Consider the following 26,746-nt stretch of genomic DNA (forward strand, 5'->3'; position numbering starts at 1 on the left):
AGGCCCGATGGGCACCGCTGGAAATCCTTCCCCTTGACGCCTCTATTTCACTACGTGGCAGTCGGGTCTTGTCTTCACGCTCCCTGAGCTGTCCCCCCACCGCCTGCAAGCTACCGACACATTTGTGTGATTTCTCTTTCTGTTGTGGAGAAGGGAATCAACCAAGCCCGCAGTCAGAACAGCAGAAGAGCAAAGGAGACGGCTCCTTTGCATCCCTAGAAGAATGGGAAAGGGGAAGGATGTGCTGGACAAATGGAAACTTTCACCTCTGACCCATGAACTTTTATTTACGCTTGTTAAATTCTCTCTTAAAGTGAAAAAAAAGGGAAAGCACTTTTGAGTAAATGCCTTGAGATAAAGACCAACAAACTTCATTTTCACTACTTCCCTCAAATCAGCTTTAAAAAGGATAATTCACTAACAGGTAAATTGTGCCTAGAATATTTCAAAGTCTTTTGAGACTTACTGTTTTACACATTATTTACAGCTGATATCATTACAGCGTTTAACTCTGCTTTGGCCAAGGAAATCAATTCTCAGTGTTTGGTAGCATGCCTAGTATTAGGCACGTATGTGTCGCTTTACCCTCTTGGGTTTATTTATATTTCTCTAGCAGCACTACTACAGAATTCACTTCATAGTTAGAACTCGAAAGGTTTAAAATTAACATGGGGATTTCCCTCCAGGCTGAAAACAAACTTGTTTTCAACTTAGAAAAATAAAATTTCAGACTGCCTGGGTGGCACCCTACCATACAGCAGGTTGGATAGTATATCCCTCCATTCAAGGTTTCACCAAAAGCCAACCTTCCCAAATCAGTTCTTCAAAATGCTTCCACTTTTCCAAGTTCGATATGCAACATCAGGGTTAAAAAAAAAAAAAATAAAACCACACTTTCTACTTCCTTCAGTGCAAGTTTCTGTTCAGAACCTTAACAGCATTATTCCCCTCACCCCTTCCCACCAACAACAGAAGACTAGTGTTTTTTTTTGTTTGTTTGTTTGTTTTTACACCAGTTTAGTGCCTGTAGAGGTTGGAAAGCAAGGAAATGAAGACGATGGGAGGTGTGGCGGGAGACCTCATTTAAAGTTTTCTGGCTCTCATGAGAGTCTCCCCCAGGTGACAGAGGAAAGCAAGTGACTTGACAAGGTTTTACTATCAGCTCTGACAAACACCCACCTACTCTTGAGTGTGCTTGGTACTATCTGTGGAGAAAAAAAAAGTGGAACTACCAGGTAGTTTGGCCTTTTCACTGAAATCTATCTATATTTTTTAAACAAAAAATGCTACATTTTTACATTTTAAATTGCCTACAGGAATGAAGAGCAATCTGCTTTGCTCTGCTACTTTTATTGAAAGGGAAGAAGTCAGCAGCTTCAGTTGTGAATAGAACTGTTAACTGTCCAGTGCTCTAAGATGAACATCAGGCCCCTTGGCTTGAAAATACCAACACCCTAGCTTTAAAACATTTCAGATAGCATAAGCTTTCCTCAGTCCGTTTTTGATTTTGGCTCTCCTGTAATTCAGTAAGAATGACTTTATAAAAGATTGAACTACTGTGATTCTGGATGTGGCAGTAACCATCTTAGGGGTATTTCTCCCTTACTTATTATTTTCTTGGAGCTAGCTGTTCACCCAAGCACTCCTACCACAGAGCTGGAACGGCAATTTTATATACAGCTGCACGTTCACCAGTGGCACAGAAAGACAGCTACTGTGGAACTATTATTTCTATTGTTTTCCCACTAGGAAGAAGGAGAATCACTTGGCTCATCACGATTCACAAGCAATTCCAGAGAGCACAAGCACCAGTTATATACTGGCGGCATCTCCTACAATAAAGGCAGATTTTGTCAATTTGGTGCCACATTCCACTATGGTTTGATGACAACACTGAGCGAAGGAGTTTTGCATCCTTCGCCATCTGCTATACACCTCTGCCTAGGCTGCCAAAAACGGAGGAACATATTGCCCCCACTGCCGTCCTAGAAAATTAAGAGGATCCTGTTGAAATAATCCCAGATTAAAAAAAAAACAACAAAACACCAAGCCCTGCGAATGAATTTAACCATTGCTCTTCATCCCTTCAATGAACTTCAAAGTTAGAGGCATTGTTGATCCTCCATTTATTTTGAGAAATATAAAATATGAAAACTAGTTTACAGTTCCGTCACAAAAGTGATGAAGCAATAAGCACAAAGTTTCTTTTTATAAATAGTACTATATATTTTTACCATTTAAAAGTGCCTAGAGTTTTTCACAGCAAATAAAGTTTATTTACCTATATCTTTTGTCTTAGTAAAATATTAAATCTATTTAAATTGCACATGAACATCTCAGTAGAGTAAACTATACGTAAAGTTACAATAAATCTGTATTTAAAGCAGACAGTCATTAGAAACTACACAGAATGGAAGAGACTATTGAGGTCTAAATTGAATCTTAAAGACTGACCAAGAAAACAAGAGACAAGACACCGACTGATATGGCACAAGTGATTAAATTACTGACAGTTTGACAAAAGGTAGTAGTGGCTATTTGAAGTTCTTCATGGATTTAATACACTGCTAAAATGTTTCGATGCAGAGGTTTGTTTAACATTTAAACTGGCAAGATAGCTTTTTTGACTGTTAAACATTATTCCACAAGATTACATGGCATCTCCTTCACTTAATATTGGACTTTAAAATGAGCATGATGGTGTGTAAGAAAAGAATGAGTAGAGTGTACATAAGAAAGTTTTACACCAAAGATTGCTGCAGTAGACAATTTACTACACCGTGACAATAAAACGGTTGAAACGTTTATCAGTTGAAATGAACTGTACTAACGTGCAACAACAGAAACTAGAACATTTAGAGAGATCATTCATTTCTCGTTTCTTCTGAAAGTCTGCCCGGTTCAGATTTCCAGAACTGCTGCAGGGGTTCAGCCTACAGTTTTACTGCGGACACAACTAACTTACACTATGCAAAATCAGGTGTGAACTGAAGCATCTCTAGACCAGGGCCTTAACTTTTACCCAGTTTCTTATTCCACCTTTACAAACTCTTGTACTGAGTTACACTGTTCATTATTTGGAGGAGTCTTCAGTCAAGATTTCCTGAAAAGTGACTAGTGGTTTAAGAGGCCCAACCTGAAATATTTTAAAAGAGGCCCAGCTGTCGTAGTGTGTGCGCTCTGACTTTCTGGATTGTTTCTGAAATGCAAACACTAACATCCCAAGTTGAAGATCCAAAAATTCAAGTATCCAAAGTCTTACCGGTTTCAAGACCTGACCTTCAAGCCTGTACTGATGTAAAGTCACCTGCATAAGCATTTCTTTCAAACTACTGCATAACTGATTCACCCCACTTTGGTATCTTCTTGCAGATGGTCAAAGGAGTATTTGATTTCTCATCAAAATACGAATTAATGTAGATAATCAGGTCCAAATCATACTGTTACGTTGCTTTAAGAAACATAGCAATGTTGACAATGGATGTATGATAAATGCTCCATTATGTGTCATTCACATTATACAGCACAGAAAACACATATGCAGACCAGATTTCTCTGCACTAAAGCCCAGCTGTTGAAAAATGCAGGAATATACTCTGTTCTCAAAATTAATTTCATAGTATAGGCATGCACAGCTTCACAGATCTGAACAAAATCAAGAGGCAGGACTGAAAACATAGGCTTCAGGAAGAATTCTACAATGCCTCAACATCTGCAATCTAATGAAGGTCTAACCACTTCAAATGAGAGTGCCAGTGTGACTCCCCCAATGTGATCGTAAACCAGGTATTACAGCAAGTTTAGCCTATGTGAACAAAAACTTAAAAATGATCAATAGAATTCAGAGGGAGAATAAATAGCCTTAATAAGTTACATTTCAAAGTTCTTCTGGTTAACTACCTACTATTTTTCATCCCAGCTTAATTGAATACCTTTTCTTAAATAGGTACATAGAATATCGTAAAAGCAATCAATTTTGCTTACTTTGCTGTTAAATACTACTTTCAAGGAAGTGAAAGCGCCGAGTTTTAACAGTAATTTTAGATTCAGAGTACTGACTGAAAATGGAAAAACTGACATTAAAACACAGCAGTGCTAACAAATACAAAATATGCAGCTTTTGGGAAAAAAAGCAGCTCACAAGGCACTTGCTATAGTGGTCCATTAAATAAATGGTGTATATAGGGCACCCTTGAAACATCATTGTTATGCATCAAGCTTTTTCAGTGTTAAACAAAATTTATTAGAAACAACCATTGGGTCCTGTGTACTCTGAAGCAATTATGGAGCAGCCTTGATTCACATATCGTGTAAATCAAACAAATTACAAGAGGGGCAGGGGAGAGTGTTTTAAATAATTTCTTGTCATGTTAGAAGTTCTTCTGTTTAGTGATAAAACTCATCGTGGAATGCCACCCTGATTCCCCTCCCCACCCCCCATCCCAAAAGCTACATTCCTGCTCCTCTAAGAGCCTGGTATTTTAATTACAATTGATTCTACCATCAACTACTGGTTTGGCTCATCATTTGCAGCTTTGAAAAATAATGTGCATAACAGCAGCATTAAGCTACCTTCCTTTTCAAAGCAAGAACTGGCAGATAAGAAAAAGTAAGTAATTGTAAGAGTTGTACTCTATTTCAATGGCTTAAAATGCTGAAAGTCATAATCACACTTGATACTGGTTTCGTCTGTTGTTGTTGTTGTTCACAACATACTTCAAGGGCCAGAAGAGCTACAGACCCAGTTACATCTCCTAGCATTTCTCTGCTGGAATGGGTTCTTCATCTCCCTTTAGAAAATATGCATGTATTATACCATACTTTTTAATTACTCCCAGACTGAGAAAGCTTGGATCATACGTGTATCTGCCGTCTTAAGGTTTCCACAATTGCATGTTGAACAGAATAAGGAAAGCTGTCATTGACAGAAGGATCTGTAGATTGGCCAAAGGAAAATGTAACATTCTAAATTAAAAAACAGTCCCAAAACATTAGCAAGAAGTACCAACTTGTTCAGGGGACTTCAATCTACTTCTGCCCAGTCTGCCATGGTACTTATTTTTTCCATAAGCACCAAAATAAGAAAACTTAAGCATTTGTCCAGAATCACCACACATAGTCCACTCTCAGGTTCTACCCTACAGATGACTTACAAATTCTGCAAAGTCTCTCCAACTCAAATCACCAAAAAAAGCTAATCCTCATTCACACTTTTGCATAGTTTGGCATTTTCTGGAGTTATACTTTTGTTTTCTTTCATTGCTTTTGAGGGGACTCGTCTGTCACATATTCAAGTGCTTTCAGCCTAAATCCTTCAAGAGAGAAGCCGAGTCCCGCTTGAGCAGCAAGCTGTTCAGGACTGCTTGACATTCTTCTTTCAATTCAAAGTTAAGGTTATTCAGTTTTATCTGCACTGTCAGATTTTTCCCTTTGCATCATGCAGCGACGAACTATGCTGTCAAAACTTCCTAGGTAAAACAGGCCAATGATGCGAAAAATGCCCATGCAAACAACCTGGAAACAGAGAGAAACATCTTTCAATTCATTTAGGATCCTGGATTGCAGGATATTTTTTTTACTTTTGAAATAAAAAGTTCCATGCAATATAACCAAGAAGAAAAAAAACACGTGAATACCATCAAAGCTATGTTACAGTTTGAGACTAAGAACCAGGCAGGAATTTTAGCTTTCTTGCCAACTCAAAAATATGACTTCAGTTTCCTAAATTCAAGTCTCCATAGTATTGAGAGCCATTTGATGGAAAAAAATAATTGATGTTTGCATAATGTTCTACATATTTTATAGTATTTTAAACTAAGAAGTTGTGACTATGGGACTCTTCTCAAATCTTACCTGCTGAAGACCTTCAGTAATAGAAGTGACTGGTGACATTCCACTTGTCAATATTGATAGCATGTAACCGTCGGAACCAACTGAGCTGTTAAAGTTCCCTTGCTGGATGGAAGGAAAACAGCAATTAAGGGCAAAGTAATTTATCCAGTTGTGCCAAGTCATGACATGTCTTAATTTTACAGCTATTCACGATAATTAACTTGATGTCACTCTGAATTAATATTTTGGTTAACTGCAGTAATATTTATGTTAAAATATTAAAAAATTGTACTATACAGCAGCATTCCAAAAGGCATTCCATTAAAAATGGACAAGGACCCTATCTTTTATAAAGCTACAGATGTGATAAATGGCTAAGTATTGCTTTATAAGCTGGGAAGGATCTAAATTTCTTCTCGAATCATGCTTATTAATGGAGAAAACACACAATGATCTGTTTGTAAATATTTCAGAGAGAATTACACCCTACCTTTGTCAGATCGCCGATCACCACTATAACTGAAAAATAAAATACTGCTTGCCTTTTGTTAAAATTAGGTTGCTGGGAGAGGTGTACTTGAGACGCTATGTAAGTAGTACTCCTTCATTTATGTCAATGATCTTGATTTGCCTCCTCAAAACTGCAAAATACATTGCCTACTAAGCAATTCAGTTGGCAAAAGAGGGGGAGACAGAGCAAGATAAAGCACCATTTATTTATTTTCACCAGAAATATTGCAGCTCTATAGCTCTCACTCCCAGCCTTCTCCTTTTCTTTTTTTTTCTAGCAGATTGTGCTGGAGAACAGACTTTCTGGAACTCTGCAGGACTACACCTATGGAATGCAGAAGCAAAAGGAGGAGGTGGTACTCCTGAATCAGGGTAGAGGGTGTAAGATTTCACAGGATCACAGAATTGTAGGGGTTGGAAGGGACCTTGAAAGATCATCGGGTCCAACCCTCATGCCAAAGAAGGTTCCTTAGAGCTGGCTGCTCAAGTAGGCGTCCAGACAGGCCTTGAATATCTCCAGAGAAGGAGACTCCACAACCTCCCTGGGCAGCCTGTTCCAGTGCTCCGTCACCCTCACTGTGAAGAAGTTCTTTCACATGTTGGTGCGGAACTTCCTGTGCTCCATTTTGTGGCCATTACCCCTTGTCCTGTCCCCACAAACCACTGAAAAGAGGTTGGCCAAATCCCTCTGTCCCCCACACCTCAGGTATTTATACACATTGATGAGATCCCCTCTCAGTCTTCTTTTCTCCAGGCTGAACAGACCCAGGTCTCTCAGCCTTTCCTCATAGGGAAGACGCTCCAGGCCCCGTATCATCTTTGTGGCCCTCCGCTGGACTCTTTCCAGGAGATCCCTGTCTTTTTTGTACCGGGGAGCCCAGAACTGGACACAGTACTCCAGGTGAGGCCTGACCAGGGCAGAGTAGAAGATTTGGCTGAGCTATTACCCAACACACACCTGAGGGGACTGAGTTCCTACAATAAAGAACTACTACTTTTAATTTTGCTTTTACTCTCCCAGATGATGGTTTGAGTGCACAAATACCCCACCTGAACTACTAAATAATCCAAAGTGCTGGAAAGCATGGTATAGAAATATCAGATGCTTATAGAGATGAGATTGGTCTTCCTTAAGAACCAACGCAAAATACCATGTGAGGTGGTACTTGATTTTAAAACTCACCACCCTAAAACCAGACATTATTTTGCACTTACGTGCTGTATTTGTGAAACTATTGTAAAAGCTTCACAAACACCTGCTAATGCAAATCATGTTGAAGATCACATGTATGGTATTTGGAACTGTAAAATAATTAGTTTTTAGGATTCAATAGCTGTACTTTAACGACATGAAATTTCATGTTTATTTCCACTTCTATTTGGTTGTAAGCACCTCAGAACATCCTTGGTGCCCGTTTCTTCTTATTTTATTAAGAAGGAAGCATTCTACAGCACAAATTATTACAAAAATTCCTCAAAAATGCAATAATCCTATTTAACTATGGCAACCTTTTATGTATTTTAATCACTCATGAATCAGATACTTAAGACATTAAAAGCCAAAAAGTCTAGAGAGCCTCCATTTATTGCAAAATCATTTTGATATGAACTCATGTTCAAGAAAAATCAGATAGTCAAACAAGCTTTTGAGGTTAGACAAATGGTATTTGATACACGAAAAGTCAATAGAGGTTAGTACTTTAAAGAAAATTGTGATCTGCCTTTGAGATGTTGCATCATACAGGTGCATCACTTTGTTTTGTCTAAGGAACAACTTCGGGAACCTTTTAGTTCAAAGAGATCGTTTAAAATCATTTGTGGGCATGGTGGCAAGAGAAGAATAGAGAAAAACTTCCTGTTCAAACTAACCAGCAAAGAGTACCATTTTATCTAAATTGATTTTTTATTTAGCTGAGCCATTTTCTTAGTCTTAAACACCCATTACATGCCATCCAAGTCTCTTCTATGAAGGTCATACTTTAAAAGGATAATTTACTTACTATGGCATCTTTGACTATAACTCTGGCAACTTGTTCTGCTTGGCAAACAGATGAGGTTTCAGAAATTAGCTTCGTCTCTAAAGGCTTTAGTAGAAAAACACCATTGTAAGTTTGACTAACAACACACAGGAAAGAAAACACAATGGTCAACTTTTGGTTTTGGGCCTTTCATCGTGGATGACACTGTCATTGTTAACAAGTGGTATCACACTGTCACCTAAAACGTGCACTTAAAATTAAGGGAAAAGCACCTTCAAAAATAATAGCTTAGTTTTACAAAGAAAAATGCCCATTATTAATATTCTTAGTTTAATACTGATAGAATATACTACTAGAATACTGATAGAAATAGTGTTCTTTCCTACAAGCCTACAAAACAAACTTATACTTAGATGTTTTGTTTGTTTCTCAAACCCCACACACTGGTATCTACCAAAATCCATCAATGTATTTCACTTCTTTATGAGGTAAAATGGCATAAATGCTCTAAAACACTAGAATAAAATAGTTATGGCAATTATTTTAACAACCACAATTTCTTTTTAAAAGTCTGATCTGTTACAAGAACAAGCAGCAAAAAGGTTTAAAAAGGATTTAGAAGCATATTTGTCATTCAGGTACTTTTAACAAAAGAACAATGGAGCTAAATGCATAGCACGCTATTTAAATGCTAAAAATATTAAGATAGATGGCTCTGTTGATAAAGAACAAATTGCACTAAATTACAAAGAGAGAAGTGCTTAGTTACATGTAAACTTGTTATAAAGGAAAGTTCAGTTAAATATAATAACAAAGTTTAATTGAAGCATTCAAACCTAGTCAATACTGGAACTAGCTTAATATTCATAATCCATTCTGAGATTAATCTTTAAAAAAACATACACTTCTAGGGAAGAGCTGACAATGAGAGAAACCTGTAATCGTTCAATCTGAAGAACTACAGAAATGAAATTCCACAGAAATAGGCCTATTTCCAAGTATGTGCAGAATTATGAATCATGATGCTCTGACTAGGCTCACCAATTTATTTTCTTAAAATACACATTAAAAATAATACAAAAAAATCAGTCTCTGTCAGAGGAAATCACATCCAAACACCTTTTACATGCTTTCCTGCAGTGATGTGGTTTGTGTCATCAAATCTCCAGCTCATAACCCCTATGTACTTTTTAGCTCACAGGTCAATATCAACCAAATCCAAAAGAGATAGAGGGGTGTCGAAAACTAAGTTACAATACGATAAATTTGGAAAAAATCATCAGCTAAACTGGGAGCACCGGACTAAAGTTAATGACGTTGAGAAAAAGGCACGCAGAGCTCAACCATTAAATACTCCATCTGGCTAGTCAGTCAGTCAAAGCACTGTTGTGATGTGTCAAGCAGTTATCTCAAAGAGAAAGAGCTTAAACACAAGAAAAACATATCCTCATATCTGACCTTTTTTTGCTCAAGCTAACTATTAGTAATGATTACAGAAAAAAATAGCCTAGCCCCAAAGAAATGCAAACCACAGAGACTGATGTTCTAAACTAAGTAGCACTAAATAAATGCAACAATAACAAATGAATGTCTGAACAGTTAAAGCAACTGAGTATTGCAGATATTTAAGGTGCACTATCAATGTAGGCACAAATAACCCGAAGACTTCATGTGTGCTAAAACAGCATAAATCTGCATTTAAAGACAACGCCTTTTTGACAAATGAGCTAAATCTCACTGGATCTCTTTTAAACAGAAATCTTAGATTAACAGTACATTTTGCTAGTGAATATATTTCCCTGAAATAGGCTATTATGTAGAAAAAATCCCAAAGAATGTGCAAGCTACACAAGTATCTGCAGATGTCTAATTCTGGCACTTTATGTGGATGTGTGGGAGTACGTTTAACACAGAATATCTATATCAAGAAATTATGAAGAATTGTGTTACACAATCCCTGCTGATTCTTATATAAAGGGTGAAAGACAAAACAAAATTCAACCCCAATTTCTTATTACACATGACATTAGATGGAGCATCTTGAAAATGGCTAATCTACTTAAACACCAGGTTTCTAGTTCACAGTATGCAGATAAAAAAATAGACATTTTCTCTGGTTAGCAGATACTTCAGTCTGAACAGGGAGCCTGAATGTAGTCCCACCTGCACCTTTTTTTTTTTTTTTTGAAGTTATATTTCATGTGTAGGGAAGCATCAAATGATGAGAGGCAACTACATTTTTGAAGGTCAAAACTTAACTTTAAGCTAAGCCAAATGAAAAAGGCCTACCACTGACACACCCTTCTGTAAAGGCGGTACCATTTGCACTACAAACACAATGCCAGAGTTTCCTTCATACTTTAATAGTGGCTGTTACCTAGGATTAAATTGTGTCATTACATATATTCACATGGTGGCTGACTTGCAGACTCCATTGAAGAAACTGAGAACTATTTTCATCTGTCAGAACTATCAGAACAGCATAATATCAAAATATGCAAAATAGGTATATTATTTCTGGCTCATTAAGCTTTTATATCAAAACAAGTTATATTGGTTTTACAGTTTACTGCTCCATAGCAATATTTAGACTGCGTATAGAAAGACTTTTCAACGTTTTCCCATTCATTTAAAACCAGAACAATAAACCACACAAAATTATCCTACAAGCTATTTAACTCTCAATAGCAGAGTTGATAAAATTAAAATGTTTAAGTACTTCTTAAAATCCTAATACGCTCTATTTTCAATGGCAGGACAGAAGTGAATGAAATCTGAGAACCCATTGCCTACTGCAAAGTGAACCTTTAAAAACATTACAGTAACACTGAAGAACAGTTTACCTTTGTTTTACTTTCTTCTGCAAAGCCAGGTGTGTCAGTATCTGGAGGATAGGCCACTGTTACGTAGATATTATAGGGTTTGACCTGTATTTTACAAAAGTTAAGTGTTACCTTAATATTGACAGCTTTTCACATGCCTCTCAGAGCTTCATTCATTTCTCTTGTATGGAAAAAATACAGCAAACACAAGTTTAAAAGGCATGTAGTGTTAAATCACCCTCATATCCAGCATTTGCAAGATTTGGAGCTTTGTCAAATGAGGAAGCAAAACAAAGACTTTAAGGAGATGGTTGTGTTGCTTTGTTTAGTAAAAAGCTTTAAAAATTCTGCATTTGATGAACATAAGTGCTTTTCAAGATTCCTAGAAGGAATACAAAAGGAATTTAGCTCTACTATTCTATTGATTTCAATTTTAAAGACAACCAGAACACTGCCAAACACCAGTACCCCATATTCATAAAGACAAGGCCAAAAAAGTTTCACCGAGGCTTATTAGAATGTTTTTTTGGTTATTATGTCATATTTTCACTGCTGAACAAATGCGAGAAAAAAACAAAAACATAAAACTCAAGTTTAGTATCTTTATCTCTTACAGATCTGTGACTCAAGTCACAAGGCTTTTCAACCCATGGTTTAAACTTGCATAGGGCCAAAATCTAAGGAGACAAAAATAAATAGAAAATGTGAGAAAAACTTAAGTCTTGCATACCTAAATGCGATCCTTGCTGTATTTGTATTATTTGCCACAGCAGCACATCACTTACTACACTACTATAATAGAAATGACTACAATACAAGTCTGTACTCCAATGCAAATAAAGAAGTTGTGAATGAATGTATTCAGAGGGCTAAGATAAAGCGAAGTGTTGTAAAGCCCTAAGCAATTTTATTTATATTAAAAAACCTTCCGTATGAAAACACTTACTGAAATACCATGTCACAGGTCCATAACACCTTATTTTTAGATTTGAGGAAACCAGTCCTCGCAAAAATGTCTGCCACCAGCCTGAAGAAAGGCCCTGCAGTCACATCATTCTGCAGGCCAGAAGCAATCAGATGCAGTTTTACCCCACACTCTTGTCCTGATCAAGGCATCCAACTACATTGACCAGAACAGGGTAAGAGCAGCAACAATACAAGGGTCTAGAACCAAACACAGACACTTAACTTACAAACATTAATAACCATGTATTTACACACTTAACAGAAGAGGAAGGAATGTCACTTGCAAATCAAATTTACCTGTCTTTCTACAATAATGTACTTATAAGTCTCCTTCCATTAAATCATGAAAAGGATGTCTGCTTTTTAGGTTTGACTTAAATTTAGATCATTACAATATTAAAAGCTCATCTATACCAAAGTTGAGAAGAGTAAACCCCTGTCAACAAAAGACTTTTGTGGGCAATCATCATATTCAAGCTTGCAAGTTTTACTGTCTCACATAGCTCACATACCATTTACCGTGGCCTCACAACCAACTTGGGAATCGTTTGCTTAAGAGCTTTGAAAAAGAATTTTTACAGAGAAGACTTAAAAATCCAAGTCTTTTTTGTTGAAATATAAGATTTTCTAAAAACATGTTTTTATGTGGTCATCTCCAGCTCTCGAAACAAGCTGAATTTGTTCTCTTATGCAACTGAAATCAGCTTAGTTTACACAACCCCACTCAGAGCAATGTGATTTCATTGCTCCCAAAGAAGGGCCAACATAGCACACATCAGCAGTGTTGCACGAGAGAAGCAGAATTATTGAAGTGAAAATTTGCTCTGCTGCTTGTTAAAAGAAACACTTTTGTTTACGGGCAAAAATACTTAAATCGCTGCGCGCACACCTCCATTTGCAGGGCTTCAGCCAATCCTCGAAGAGCAAACTTTGTTGGAGAATAAGCTGTATAACCAAAGAGGCCCAATTGCCCAGCCTGAGATGATACAAACACAATCCTTCCCATCCGTCGCTCCTTCATGGTAGAGATCACTGCACGACTCGGGTAAACGCTACCCAGATAATTGACTGCCATTAATCTCTGTAGAAATGATATTAAGATGGTATTTGAATCACAGATTTAGACTTACTCAGCTGTTTAGTATTATTTCTCAAAAACCCTATTTCAGTTTGCTTTAACAACAAAGTTCACTTATTTGTATTTCTGTCAGCTGGCAAAAGAAAACTGTTTTCTGTTCTACAGCCTCATAAACTGTTCTATAGCTAAGAACCTCACCTCAAGACAAAAGAAATCCACTGTATATACATCTTAATGGCATTCAGGATACTGAATATTGTGACACTAATACTTCAAGATACTAATATTGTGAGCCATAATGGCCTTCACAGAAAAAAAAGAGTATTTAACAAAAAAACCTGACTGGAACAGCGTCAAGGAAACAATTCTTTTATGAATGATGTACGAAAACATACTGAAATTAAAGTTTAAAGATCTTCCTAAGACAGGAAAAATGCTATGTATTCATGTACTTCAGAAATTTTCATCTTTGGCAGGATAAGAGGAAGTCTTTATTTTTACTCTCTAGAAGGCTTATAATACAACTGGCAGCCTGTATGAGCAATGGCGCGGACGGATGATTTAAATCTACAACAAAATTATGCCTATTTAGCATTTTTGCATGTTTCAGTGATGACTTGTGAGATGGGAAGGTGGGAATCATTAAAGTAACCAAAACGTACAGGTGTTTTTTTTGTTGTTGTTTTGTTTTTGGTTGGTTGGTTTTCTGGAGGTCTTTTCATTAAAGCAGCGGCTTCTCAAGTTCCACCAAGTTGCAAACAGTCTGTGCATCTCACAGCTGAACATTGACAAGACTGATTTTTATTAAGCAGGTTAAAAATATGAAATAACATCTTCATCAGGAAAAAGAGACCATGTGAAATTCGGTGTCTTTCACAGTGCATTTAACTATAAAAATACATGTCAGGCTCTCCCTACCCTAGACGGAGAACTTGCTGTTCTGACCTATCAACGGATCAACAATTAGGGAATAAGTTGCAGTCCTTGCAATCTAAAGATACATTCTAATTCTGAAAGCTTCCACTAATCAAGTGTATCACTACTCATCCAGTCTGCAAAGACACAGTAATGTAATCTATTTCTTAGAACAGCTGAATAACAACTCGTTTATACCATGAAATAAAGTATGCTCACTCACTTCAAAAGAATTCACTTCGATAGCCTCAAATTTTCCTGTAACTGATGTTCCTGCACAGTTTACAAGCAGGTCAACTGGCCCCAGCTTCTCCTGAGCCTGGAAGAGGGTAAATGTCAAGATGTTCTTTAGCATGATAGACATTCCTCTAGCACAATATCACTATAAGAAATTATTTCCATTAGAAACGCATCACACACTGATAATTTTATTAATATACGCAGGTGAATCAGTTACTTCCTCACCTGTTTTAGAACGTTCTCCACCTGTTCGTAATCTTTAGATACATCAACGGAAATACATAGTACAACCTAAAAAGGGAAAGCGAAAGAAAATTTTGTAACTTAGGTCCAGTAATAGTTGGCTCCAAGTCTTTCAAAATGAAACTACTCAGTGATGCATCTTTTCCAGAATAAATTTTTTTTTTTTTCCCTCTCCTCGACAGGACAGTTTGCACTTCTCCCACACTGCAAAAAGCAATCCCTGCCCCTAATGAGCATATATTAAGAATAAATGCTTCAGGATCCTCAAAGAGATACTTTGTACATGAGTAGCTATTTCTAATTTATCATTCTAAGACACACCATGACTCAAGTTAATTATATAAAGTTTAGTAAAATTGTTCTAGCTAAGACAGTCAGAATTCCACAGTTCTATATTTAACTTTCATTAAGCGTGAAACACAAGTAAAACTATCAGTGTGGCTTAGGTTCATCTTTAAGAAAAAATCTGAAATGTTTTTTCCACACCATAGAAGGGCATGGTTGCCATGTCTTGCTCTGAAACTGCAGCATCAGCATTGCAATAAATATCAAAATGTATTAAAAAAAAGCTGCTAACATGAGTACTTGCAATGTGCTTTTAAAAAACAATAATTAAATTTAGCTGCATAGAATTTAATTGGAATGTATCAGGGACAAAATTTGAAAAAAAATCTAAGGAAACTGATTAGTAGCAATGCCATATACAAAAAAAGTGAAATAGTGTATTTGTTTACTCCTTGCCTTGGAACAAGAGATCATGGATTTTAGTTTGAAAGATAGAGGAAAATGAAAACAAACATTGGCCCAGTGGGGCGAAAAAAAAGAGTGATATCTAAGTTGTTGCAGCTGGAAGTTAGTATTGGTTTTCTTGGAAGGTACTGATTACCGCTAGCAACGTGACCTCAGAATCTCAGTTTTGAAGCACCTTCAGATCAACTTCCGGCCACAGGAAGCACTGCCTTCGGGGTATCACAAACTGTAAGATTACTGCAAACCCCAGCTTGGCAAGGGATTTACAAATAAGCTACCTCCTCTGCTAAAAACAAAACGAAAAAACACACACACAACAAAAAACCATCAGAGCTTTGGGGCAATTCATCATCTTCAAAGGAGAAGCAATCATACCAGAATAAAAGTAGGGACTCCTGTATTCTTGTTCTGATTTCTATGCCTTCTTTTACTTCAGTCAATTAATTTAAACTCTGAGTTGAAATAAAGCCATCTCTAGTTTCTAACAAAATTAAACATGGACAAAAAAAAAAGAAAAGCTTACCACAGTGTAACTAACTGCTTTGGCAGCTAGTCATTTGTCAGTTTTGCCTCTGGTCAGACTGCAACACTTCTTAGCTGCATAAACAGAATCTGCTTGCCATTCCTGTGCAGCAGGTTGGCTATTCCTGCCTCCCAGCGTTGTGTGTAGTTGGACATCTGAGTAAACTTGTGGTGCAAGTTATTGATGGGTCTGCGTGCATCTCCCCTTGAGGCATTTTTTACATTTTGGAAATATTTATCTTTTACATACGTTTGAGAACAAAATAATAGTTGAACTAAGACACCATTGGTTTACTATCCATATACTATCTGCGTGTCTTTGCAAGATCAGCAAGGAGGTTAAAGTCACAATTCTGCACAAAAACTGCATAGAACAGTTATTCATATTGCGAACAATATCCTTAGGAACTAACAAATTTTTTATTGGCTACCACCACATTATACAATTCATCTCTTCATTTCTATTATCACATTTTCTTTCTTCTGCTACTCTATGCTGATTACCTTTGTTCCAGCGCATGCACTGTGGATCCACTCCTAGGAAACAGATTATGCTGCCAGAAAACCTAATATCCTCATTCCAGTCGCTTGCCTTTTGTTCTAAATAGTGCTTTCTGTCTATCATTCATAAAGCACTCATTTCTCAATAAAAGCTTAATTCATCTCCCAGTGAAGTAACTAGGAATATTCCATATTAGGAAAAGGATTTTTTTTTAATTGAAAAAAAAAGAACAAGGATTTTGTCCCATTGCACACCTTTACTGATAAAGAGTGCATTGCCAGCATTCTAAATAAGTGACATACAAATGTCTTTCAAAGACTATTTGCCAAGTCAAACACTAAAACGTACGTAGATACCAGAACCCTGGTTGTCAATGCAACCTGGTTTCATGTATATAACCACGAGCTGAATGTATATAGTATATAATCATGTAAACAGGGATCTTTCCCTCTTAGCTTGGCATCTAGCAAATATAACAGTCTGTGTATGTAATCCATGCCAGACAACATCTTTTCTCTATACTTTCAGCAATCCTATTGTACAGCTTCTGTCAGTTCAGCTGTCCTCGCTTGTCAGTTTCTTACCTGCTGTTCCAGTATGAGCTCTGCCCCAGACTCCCTGCTTTTTCTAATTGTGTTCTTTGCATTTGGAACAGGCAGGCTTCCTTGTCACATCATCTACAACCCAACAATAGGTTCACAGGAGGGCCAAGCTACCACTGTCACTCCCACCGTAGCCAGATTAAGCACTGACAAGTCTAAAGCTGCTACTGCAAAAGCAGTCTTGTTTAGCCCACACTTAAGCTTGCTCAGTCTTGAAGATACTTCCTGAAATTTTAACTGAAACTCTTACAGACATGTACCAAGTACTATTCTGTAAAAACACAGAGTCCACAGTTGTCAAGCTTGGACAGATTTTTAACGAGACCATCCCGACAATGTTTGACAAGGGATTAACTTTTTTTTTTTGCCAAGCTTGGGAAACTATGAGAGCAGCTAAAGGAGAATGGTTACCAGGATTTATTTGTTTTAAAACAGACAAAATATAGGTCCTCCTCACCTCAAATGGCTTAATTTTTCAAAATAAAGTTGATCTGAGTAAGGCAGCATGCACAGAAAAAAAGTGATCATGTTGAGCCATTTGACAAAAGTAAGTTAAGACAATCTTACAAATTAAAGTATTGAGAAAATTTAGTCTCGAAGTCCTAACATTGGCTCTGAATATTCACCTTTCTCCATTGCTTCTTTTCAAGAGAATATTCAGCTTATTAATTCACCAGACTAAAGAAGCGATGTATTACAGCCAATAGACACCAAATCCCTTATTACAAGCTATTAAATTGTTACTTTTATGATTACAAATGCAACCAAACAAGTTCTGGAACACAAGAAAGAGGAAGACAAAAACGTGATGGTCAATACCATTACCCTCTCCCCTTGATTATTAGCAACAGTAAACAAAATTAGCATATCATCTTGAAGTTGGGTATTTTGAACATAGCAAACTGACCTATTCTAAAAGCTAGTACCTTAGCAGGCTCTAGAACAGTGCCTTTAAGCAAGTGCACACTATTAATTCACCAAGCACCTTCACTGTTTAGAAGTCTGAGAACTTCACAAACTTGCGCATCTGTTACAGAGCTTTACCGGGAAACAGAACAAACAGCAAGATATTGTGAACTAAACCTGAAAACAAGTATCCCAAGACAATTGCCGTATTTATAAATTGCAAAGGATGAGAGATTTAAAAAAAGTGGGTTCTTCCACTGGATCTTGAACAATACAAATGCTTATGAAGTGACAGTAAATTGCAGCTATCCAGAAAAAGCATACTACACCTACAGTTGAAGACATCAATCTTTTCCTCTGAGAAAAAGCAGTTAACATACTAGGCAACATCAAATGTAGTGGAGTTTGGAACACCGCATGTAGGTAGACTGACTTTTTTTGAATTCAAGGAAGGCTTCACCTACTCTCGTCAAACAATTTTGTTTTAAGAACAGGACTACTGAGGCTACGCTGTAGTGACAACCTTGAAACAAACAACAGCTGTAGGTAGCAGTGATCTTACCTGCTTGTCATTAACAGAGTACTTTTCTATTTCCTTCTTTGTCTGCAACAGCTTGTTCTGAAATGGATATAAGAACAACTAAAGCACTGCAGTTATGAGAACACATTAGTCTTCAGTATTGCAAGAAGGCTTAGAAATATTCCCTAAAAATCAAAAAAAAATCCTCAACTAGCAATAACACTCTCCTATTGTCATCTTAGGAATTTATGAATATGTGATCAAAACATCAAGTCCATAAAGCTACCAGAACACATATTTTTCATTTCCTCTACTAAAACCAGCAACAACTTCTGTAAGAGATTTAGTGCTTCTTCTTCATATAACTGCACAAAGCAATTATGACAGTAGGGAGACCACAATACAAAAGAAAAGACTATTTTATTTTTATACGATATTACACAACTATTCTGAAAACTGTCATGGAATTACCACGAAAGTTCAATGAAAATCCAGCAAGTGCCAAATTGCCATGGTTCTACCAAGAAAAATTGTGCTAATTTTGGCTCCGTTCAAGGTTATGCAAAAAAAGACAGCTGGAACTGAGAATCAGGAAAAAAAACACAATAATTTAGGTGTTTTTATTTCCTTGAAGAATTAGTTTTCTCTTTGAATGAAATAGCCCATGTTAAATCTGTCATTCCAATTAAATTTTCAGTATCTCTTATTTAAGAAAATAAAAAAAAAAGCACAAAGTAACCCTTTTTCCTCCAAAGCTATCTTGATGAACAGCTTTTCACTAGTATGATGGAATGATGATCAGAAACCAAACTATTCTGGAATTTTAAGTATTGACTTTAATTCCCCTGTTGTCACTTACTGTAGGGAAATGCTACAGTTTTAAAGAATACAGGGCTTTTCCTGCTTTGGTCCTCTCACAGATCTAGACAGTGAAATAGGTGATGACAATGGCGACATAGGCGAAAGCAATGGCAGAGTTTTAAGGCAGACTTAATACAAATTCCACGTTGGGCTACAATTCTTAAAAAGGCAGCCACCTCTCCTCTGCAGATACGTTAATTTTAAATAATTAGAATTGCCTTAAAGCGTACAGTGAAAAATATACGAGTAATTATTATTCCAAAATCATTCCTCAACCAACCATTCCATGAACAGAGTTTAGCCAGTAAAAACACATATACTTACCTCATCTCTTGCAATCAGTGTTATGAAAGCACCTTGCTTATAACATTCAATAGCAATACATTTTCCAATTCCACTGGAGCCTCCGGTTACCTAAAAATTATTTGAAAATGTCACTGTTAGTCCATTGTTCTCACCCCTACTCCTATACAAGAAAAGTCACATCAGAAGTAGACTGAGATTAAAATACTACCCAGTGAAGCGTGAATAAGCAAGATATACTAGTTTACTTCTTTAGTATGAACGGAAAAATAAAATTTCAATATATTGACAGGCCTCTCTCTCTACACCCCCAATAAACAGCTTAATCTCAGTGATATTTTTTGCTCATTTCTTATGTCAGGCTGACTTAGACCCACTCCCATGTGTGTTCTCTCACTGGCTTTTGACAAAATGTTGTATGTTATTCCTAAAAGACGGAATTAGTTAGAAGTTGGAAATCACTATTAATGTTAGCTATAAGAATGCAATTTACTTACTGTCCCTCCATACATAGTTACAATAGAAATTATCTGTAAAATGGACAGTTGTAAACTACCCACTGGAAGTACCATGTAAACACAAACAGGATTAAAGAAATTACCTTCCTTTTTATTAAAAAAAATAAAACCTTTAATTTGACAGCTGGCCCTCTGTAGAGTATGTCTCTCAGCCCCTCAGACACCTCCTGTTTTGTGGTGATCCCAGTCCTAAGCCTCTGTAACCTCTTCTTCTTCCTCTACATCATAACTCTGACTAGTCTTACGCCAAACAGGCGAATAGCAGTTTGTCTACAGACAAATGCAAGGTGATGCATTTGTCCCCCGTCACCTGTTGGAGGGCACACTGCCAAACACCACTAACATACAGGTGAATGTCACATTAACACCTCTCACACTACCCTCCATAAACCTGTGTAGGAACTCCATGTAGAACAAGATGCAGATGACAACCTTGACCTCTCTTTTTGACAAAAACAGAAAAGTCTCCCTGATACTGCCTTTTAGGTGATTTGTTCACTTAAGCCCAGTCTCAGTCAGTGCGTGCCTTCAGTCCTTAAAGAATGCCACACCCCTGTCTTCCTTACATGACTAAATTTCTTGAATTTTCTCTTAAGAGGATATTACTGAGAAAATATTGGAAAACTTTGTTGAAGTGAGATTCCTCTGGAAGGTGTCATTTTTGCTCTTTATCAAGACTTCAGAGAAAGTAAGGTATCACCTCTCTTTTAAGTACAAGAAAATGAATGTGCTGAGCTAATTAGTGGAAGAGCAAAGACCTCCAATCTTTAACTATACACCCTTATCTGCAGGTGCCTCAGAGTTTTGTTTTCATAGGCGCATTATCCTTAAAATTCTTTCCTTTCCTGGAGGCAGTAAAGTCAGAAGAGTCAGAAGTGCGCTCTCGTGAGTCACCAAATTCTTCTTTCCTATGAGTGTGTTTATCACTAACCTTCAGAAAAGAGCTTAGTACACTAATGGCAATTGTGTAATCCCAGCAAACAAAGATTTACAACGTAGCCACAGTTTTTTTCTGGTTTGTCTGCAGTCAGAAATGGGCGTAACTTTCACAGAGACTAATGTTAGCTTAAACTCCTTACGCTTCCTCTATTATTAGAGAAAGTTACTTCAAATTAGCTTCTAATTGACTCTGTGCAAGATTAGCTTCACTACACTAACCTTTGAGAATGACTCCACGATGCATGTCCTGTTCTGGAGGTGCTAAACCTGGTCTGTAGTATTCTGAGCCAAGGATGGCTGCTTTCTGAGTAAATTAAGACTAAGCGAGCGCATTAGTTAATTATTTGGGACTTCAGAAGAACCCCAGAATTCATTTAATGCTTCCTGATGGAAAGAAGTTAACAATTCTAGTTTATTCCTATGGTATATTGCAAAACTTCAGTACATCTCTAGGATTAAAAGACTCAGTTTGCTATGATCAGCCAAACCTCAACTTCCACAGGACTCATGAGCTGCTTTGACAGATTTTCAACAGCAGCAGGTACACCAGCACAGCAACTAATGAATGTGCGTGGAAGACTGCTCCGATTCCAGTTTTTGGCACTGCACCGAGAGACTGATGATTGCTACCTGCACAAATTGCTGAGTATCACGAACAGGTCAACTACACCAGTGCTTGAGGAATTCTTTGAAGGTAAAGGTATTGGCACCGAGCCTCTGGCTTGTCAGACAACGCTAACACTCACTTCAGAAAGACGGGGTCTGAAGTCATCCAAGAAACGGGAAAAGGAAGTTTTTATTTGCAGTCACACCCGAGAGCACAGGACAGGGCTCGTGTCAGCTAGGTCAGTGACAGGAGGCAGAATTAATTAGCTGGGAACTGGAGTGTTTGGGAGGAAGGCTCTTACTAATACGTGGGAGGTTGTTACTAACACGCACATTTTTCAGCAACATTTACCATGAATGTAAACAACAGTAAAAAAAACACAACATACAAACCCTGACACTATTGAAAACTTTGTGCCGCAAATGAAATTAGCCTAAGCAAATCTGTGAAGTCTGCTAGGTTAAGTTTCTAACACAGACGCTCAGAAGGAATGCATCCACGCCACTAAAGGAGACATTATTACAATCACCCTTACGCCCAGCAGTTCTATACTGATATTGCATTTCATTAGCGCTGGGTGTCTGAAGTACCAACGAGCCAGTCCTTAAATTCCACTGTAACCCAACCTCAGAGGGGCTAGCAAAATCAAAAATCTTGCGATGGTGACACCAAACACAGACTAGTTTCTTGGCAAGAAGGGACAATTACCAGTATTAATTCAGATGTTCAGAGCACAGTACTGTAAGTCCTCAAACAATGTTATTAAGCTGTTTCTCTGTTTGAGAAGAACCAGTACCAATTTAGGCGTTCAAAAGAAGGTTCTGGCTCCAACATCTCAAGCTATGATCCTTGGTTACAGAGTTCAGCTTCTAAGGATGCCAGGGTTTATTCCCCGTTGAAAAACAGACAAGTTAGGGGTGAAGTAAAGAAAATTGCTGTGTGTGACTTTCAAATTAGAGATGCTGGAAACTTGCCTCAATCGATGAGAAAGTCCAGTCCCAAAATTAACAGAACTGCCATCTGAAAATATCAAAGTCACAACCCAATTGATATGGTATTTCCAACAGGACTAATTAACTTTCGCTTAGCAGCACTGGCTAAAAGCTGGCTTCACGCTTTGAGATAGTGTGCTAGCAGAAGGCATTTCTACTGAAAGAGAACATCCCCGTAACCAGCTCTGAGTGGCTACTGTTCCTGACCAGCCTCAAAATGACCTCTTGCTGAACCACTCAGATGCCTCCAAACCACAGGTCACATCACTCCCCACACAAGGGCCACAACGCTGAGACACCAAGGTGGGTCAACTTTAAGGACAGCCAAAGTCCACCACAGTTATCTGGTGAGCCCTGCACAGAAGTGGGGAGTATTTCTAGACCCTTATACCCGTGGCTTCGGCATGTGGAAGGAAAGAAGAGAGCACGTGTGCAGGACAGATGTAACATCCCTGACAAAGTACAGTTAAATGTGATGCAAGTGAGCATGATGTACACAAAACAGTGACAACTGCCATATCATATCCTCATTTTCCTGTCTACTGTTATAGCCAGCTACCAAAACAATAGCTTATCCTCACAGAACAGGTGATGTTTGCTAGTATGTAGCTTGAGACCCGAGGAGAAAGTTGAAGCCAAAGGCGAAAAAAAAAAAAAAAAAGGTATAAAATGCTCTTCTAGACTTCAAAGAGAGAAGTTCAGCATGAAAAGCAGCAGCTCTACAGCAGAGAAATAACTTTTAGACCCTTGATTCTAGAATACCTTCCCAGTCACGGTGGAAACAAAGCAAGTATTAAATGTATAAACAGCTTTTCTTTTTACTGACTAAGCTATGCCTTGAGCTAATGTGAGAGCAGAGAAGTTGTTTTTATTTAATGGTGCTCACTGGGGTCACCAAAATACACAGCAGATAGAGAACAGGAAAACACCCCACAAGATTACACCATCACTAATCTGGAGCTCTGTGGACTTTCACTGCGACCAGCAGTCCTAGTCTTTTCTAAGTAAAAGGGACTCCTATAATCGTGATTCCTCCAGAAAGCATGCCTCAGGTGACACAGGGAGCATTTCCATCATGCAAGTGGCTCTGCTAGAGGACAGATGAAAAAGAATCATAAGTTTTCAGCTTCAAATCTCTGCCCACTTCGTTACTTAGCCACAACTGAAACACCTAACTATATTAACCATAAATTTTAGGAGCAGAGAGAAATAAATTTTATGAACGACTAAGTAGAGAATGAAAAAACGCTGATTTAAATTGAAAATTCAACAAGTAATTGGTATGAAATGCTGTCCGGAACAGTGTCTGAAGTTGTACGATGACCTTTGTTAAGAAATACAACAGATTTTCATAACAGTTTCATCAAGCTCCCAGAAAAAAATAGTTTATAGATAGACCTTCCTTTTTATGCTGCAGAAAAATAAATTTATTGAGCATATGTTGAAAAAGTGTATTTACTATGAAGTGGTAATCATTTGTCCCCCTAGGAGGGCTTATCCAGCTAAATAAACAACTTACATCCTTCCTTTTGTTAAGCATGTAAAATCAAACCTGTCTGAATCTCACTACATTACTTAACCAACTGAACTAAAAGTGTATTGAAATAGCACAATATTTTCCCAAGTAGTAATTCTGAAGACTGGGTTTAACTGAGGCCTGAGAAAGATCACCAATAATTCAGGTAACACCAAAGCTTAATGAAGTCATATGTTTACAAGAAATTATATACACAGAGCACAGATTTTGACATTTTTCTGTCAGAAGACATCAAAGAAGTCTTTAAAGAGTGTGATGGTCCTAAATATTTTCAGGCTTTAATAGCTTCGGAAGCAGAAAACTCAATCCCATTAGATGATGTGGGAATTCCCTTTACACACACAGACAACGTGGAAAGCCTCCCTGAACAAAGCTTCTGATTTACAGTACCATTATAAAATATTTTTCCTTACACAGTTAGCTAGAAAACTTGAAATCCAACATGCACAAGTGTCCAGGGTTATTAAGAGCATCTACAAGTCTGAGTATCACAGAATCATCTAGGTTCGAAGAGACCTCCAAGATCACCTAGTCCAACCTCTGACCTAACGCTAACAAGTCCTCCACTAGCAATGAAGACTGAAACAGCAGCTCCACATTTCACTAGTTTGCAGGAATACTTTAAGAGCATAACTCAAGTCGAAGTAAAACAATAGCTCTGCCAGCAGCAATGCGGATGAAGCTGATTACCTGCAGATTCATATCGTGAGGTTGAAATACACCAAAGGCCTTTTGCTCCATCAGTACTTTAACACAATAAACTCTCTATTTGGACAAGAATTTTTATACATTTTAGCAAGACTCTCAGGAATACTGTTTTCGAGACTTCCCCTTGTGCCAAACCCAGCTTAAACTGCTAACGCAGTCAGCAGCCGTGGCTTGGGCGGGAGGTTTCCCTCACAGGAATATTTTCATCGTTCTGAACGCGACCCAAGGGAAGGGGCTCAGCTGAAAAAAAAAAAAAACGCGGCCCAACGGTCGAAACGGCCAGCAGGGGCGGTTAACGGCCGCCGGGGGGGGGGGGGGGGGATAAAAAGGAGGGAAGGGGGGACACCCGCACACCCGACACCTCACTCACCACGACGTGGGCGCCGGGCAGCTTGAGGGGCTTGGGGCTGATGAGCGGCGACACCATGTAGAGGAGGAGGACGAAGGCCACGACGAAGGCGGCCGCCAGGAGCAGCATGGCTGGGGCCGGGCGTGAGGAGGAGGAGGACGGGGAGGAAGCGCAGCCCCTCAGGCCGAGGGAGGGAGGGCAGCGGGTGCCCGCCTGCGCCGCGGCGCCGCGGGGCCGGGGAGGAGGAGGAGGAGGAGGATGGGGGGGGGGGGGGGGGGAGCCCTGCCGCCGCTCCGCGCGCTGATTGGCTAGCCACGCGGGCTCCGGCCCTCGCGCTGCGATTGGTCGGCGGGCGTTCAGCGGAGCCCGCTGATTGGTCGAGGGGAGGGACGGCGCTCGGAGATTGGCGCCGCGGGCCGTTCGCAGGGTCACCGCGGGGAGGCAAAGGGCGGAGGGCGCCCCCCCCCCCCACTCCCCACGACGGGCCTCTCGCCACGCCCCCTCGGTGTCACGTGGGCTTCCCGCCGAAAGGAGGGGGTGGGGCGGGGCGGGGCGGGGCGGGGCTGGGCGCGCGGAGCCGTGAGGGGAGGCCCGCGCGCGGCGCCTGGCGACCGTTAACGGCTAAGGCTCGGAGGGGGATGCTGGGGGGAAATCGCCCGGACTGGCGCTGCGAGGCGCTTAAGCCCTGCCCTCCTCACTAGTCCAAATAAAATAATGCCATACGTATATCTTAGATACTCATTCAGTATAATCATCCGCATTCAACAATTTTTCACCGTTTCTAACTGAAAAGAACCCCCCTCAAATTATTTTATTTCACTAAATGCGGTGCAGGTTCTGGCTCTCACAAAACGCTTTACGGGGTACGCAGAGTAAAGCTGCAGCCCCAGAGAGAGAACGATCAGACAAGAAAACACTAGGCAAGAGGGTGTGCAGGAGGGTGTGAAAATAATACTGGAGACAAGATTAGAAGTAGCGAGTAGGCGGAAATGGGAACAGAGATGTGGGCAGGGATTAGGCGGTTTTCAAGGTGAGGACAAAGGCTCTGGATTTGGTGCAGTAAAGGGGGGAGAAACCCAGAATTGGTTCTGAAATGGGGTTGACCTGGAATACGTCTTCGTCACAGTGCTGCAGAGGCATGAGGAAATGAGAGGAACAAATCATGCCTAATAAGATGATAGCTGCCGCAATGACAACAACGGAAGGGAAAGAATTGATTAGTGGTCCATCTGAGAAAAGACAGTACATTAATTACATTGTTAGCAGAAGTCAAAGTAGGATCTAGACCAGAAAATGCAGCAAATACGTTCATTTCCTTCTTTACTTACAGGACAACCTGTGTGTGTTGTCTTCTGTATAATGTTAATTAAACACAAAAGAAGAGATTGATAAGGTAATAACTAGGCACTATTTATAGACATCCACTGCCGAACACGGTGAGACTTTAAAAGCCCAAATGTCAGCAGTATGGAGATAAAGCAAAGCAGGTGGAGATAAATCCATCTTTCACAATACAACGCAATATCACTCTCTGCATCAATGTGA

At 38.8% G+C, this 26,746-nt stretch overlaps 1 protein-coding gene across 2 annotated transcripts; it reads right to left on the minus strand.

Annotated features, from left to right (window-relative positions):
• Positions 1-2,104: 2,104 nt before the first annotated feature.
• On the minus strand, positions 2,105-25,497 carry KDSR (3-ketodihydrosphingosine reductase). 2 transcript variants are annotated; one of them, XM_035552666.2, is made up of 10 exons: positions 25,223-25,497; positions 19,573-19,662; positions 18,430-18,486; positions 14,568-14,633; positions 14,326-14,421; positions 12,999-13,190; positions 11,165-11,248; positions 8,343-8,426; positions 5,854-5,955; positions 2,105-5,514 (listed from the first exon to the last, which is right to left on the minus strand). In XM_035552666.2, exons 1-10 carry the CDS (start codon positions 25,328-25,330, stop codon positions 5,395-5,397), a joined length of 999 nt encoding a protein of 332 aa, XP_035408559.1. In that variant the 5' UTR covers positions 25,331-25,497; the 3' UTR covers positions 2,105-5,394. The 2 variants fall into 2 exon arrangements, with proteins under 2 accessions (XP_035408559.1, XP_035408560.1); XM_035552667.2 differs by lacking the exon at positions 8,343-8,426 and having other exon boundaries at positions 2,111-5,514; positions 25,223-25,431.
• Between the last annotated feature and the right edge of the window lie 1,249 nt (positions 25,498-26,746).

The sequence above is a fragment of the Cygnus atratus genome, chromosome 2 (assembly GCF_013377495.2).
Source record: "Cygnus atratus isolate AKBS03 ecotype Queensland, Australia chromosome 2, CAtr_DNAZoo_HiC_assembly, whole genome shotgun sequence".
NCBI lineage: Eukaryota > Metazoa > Chordata > Aves > Anseriformes > Anatidae > Cygnus > Cygnus atratus.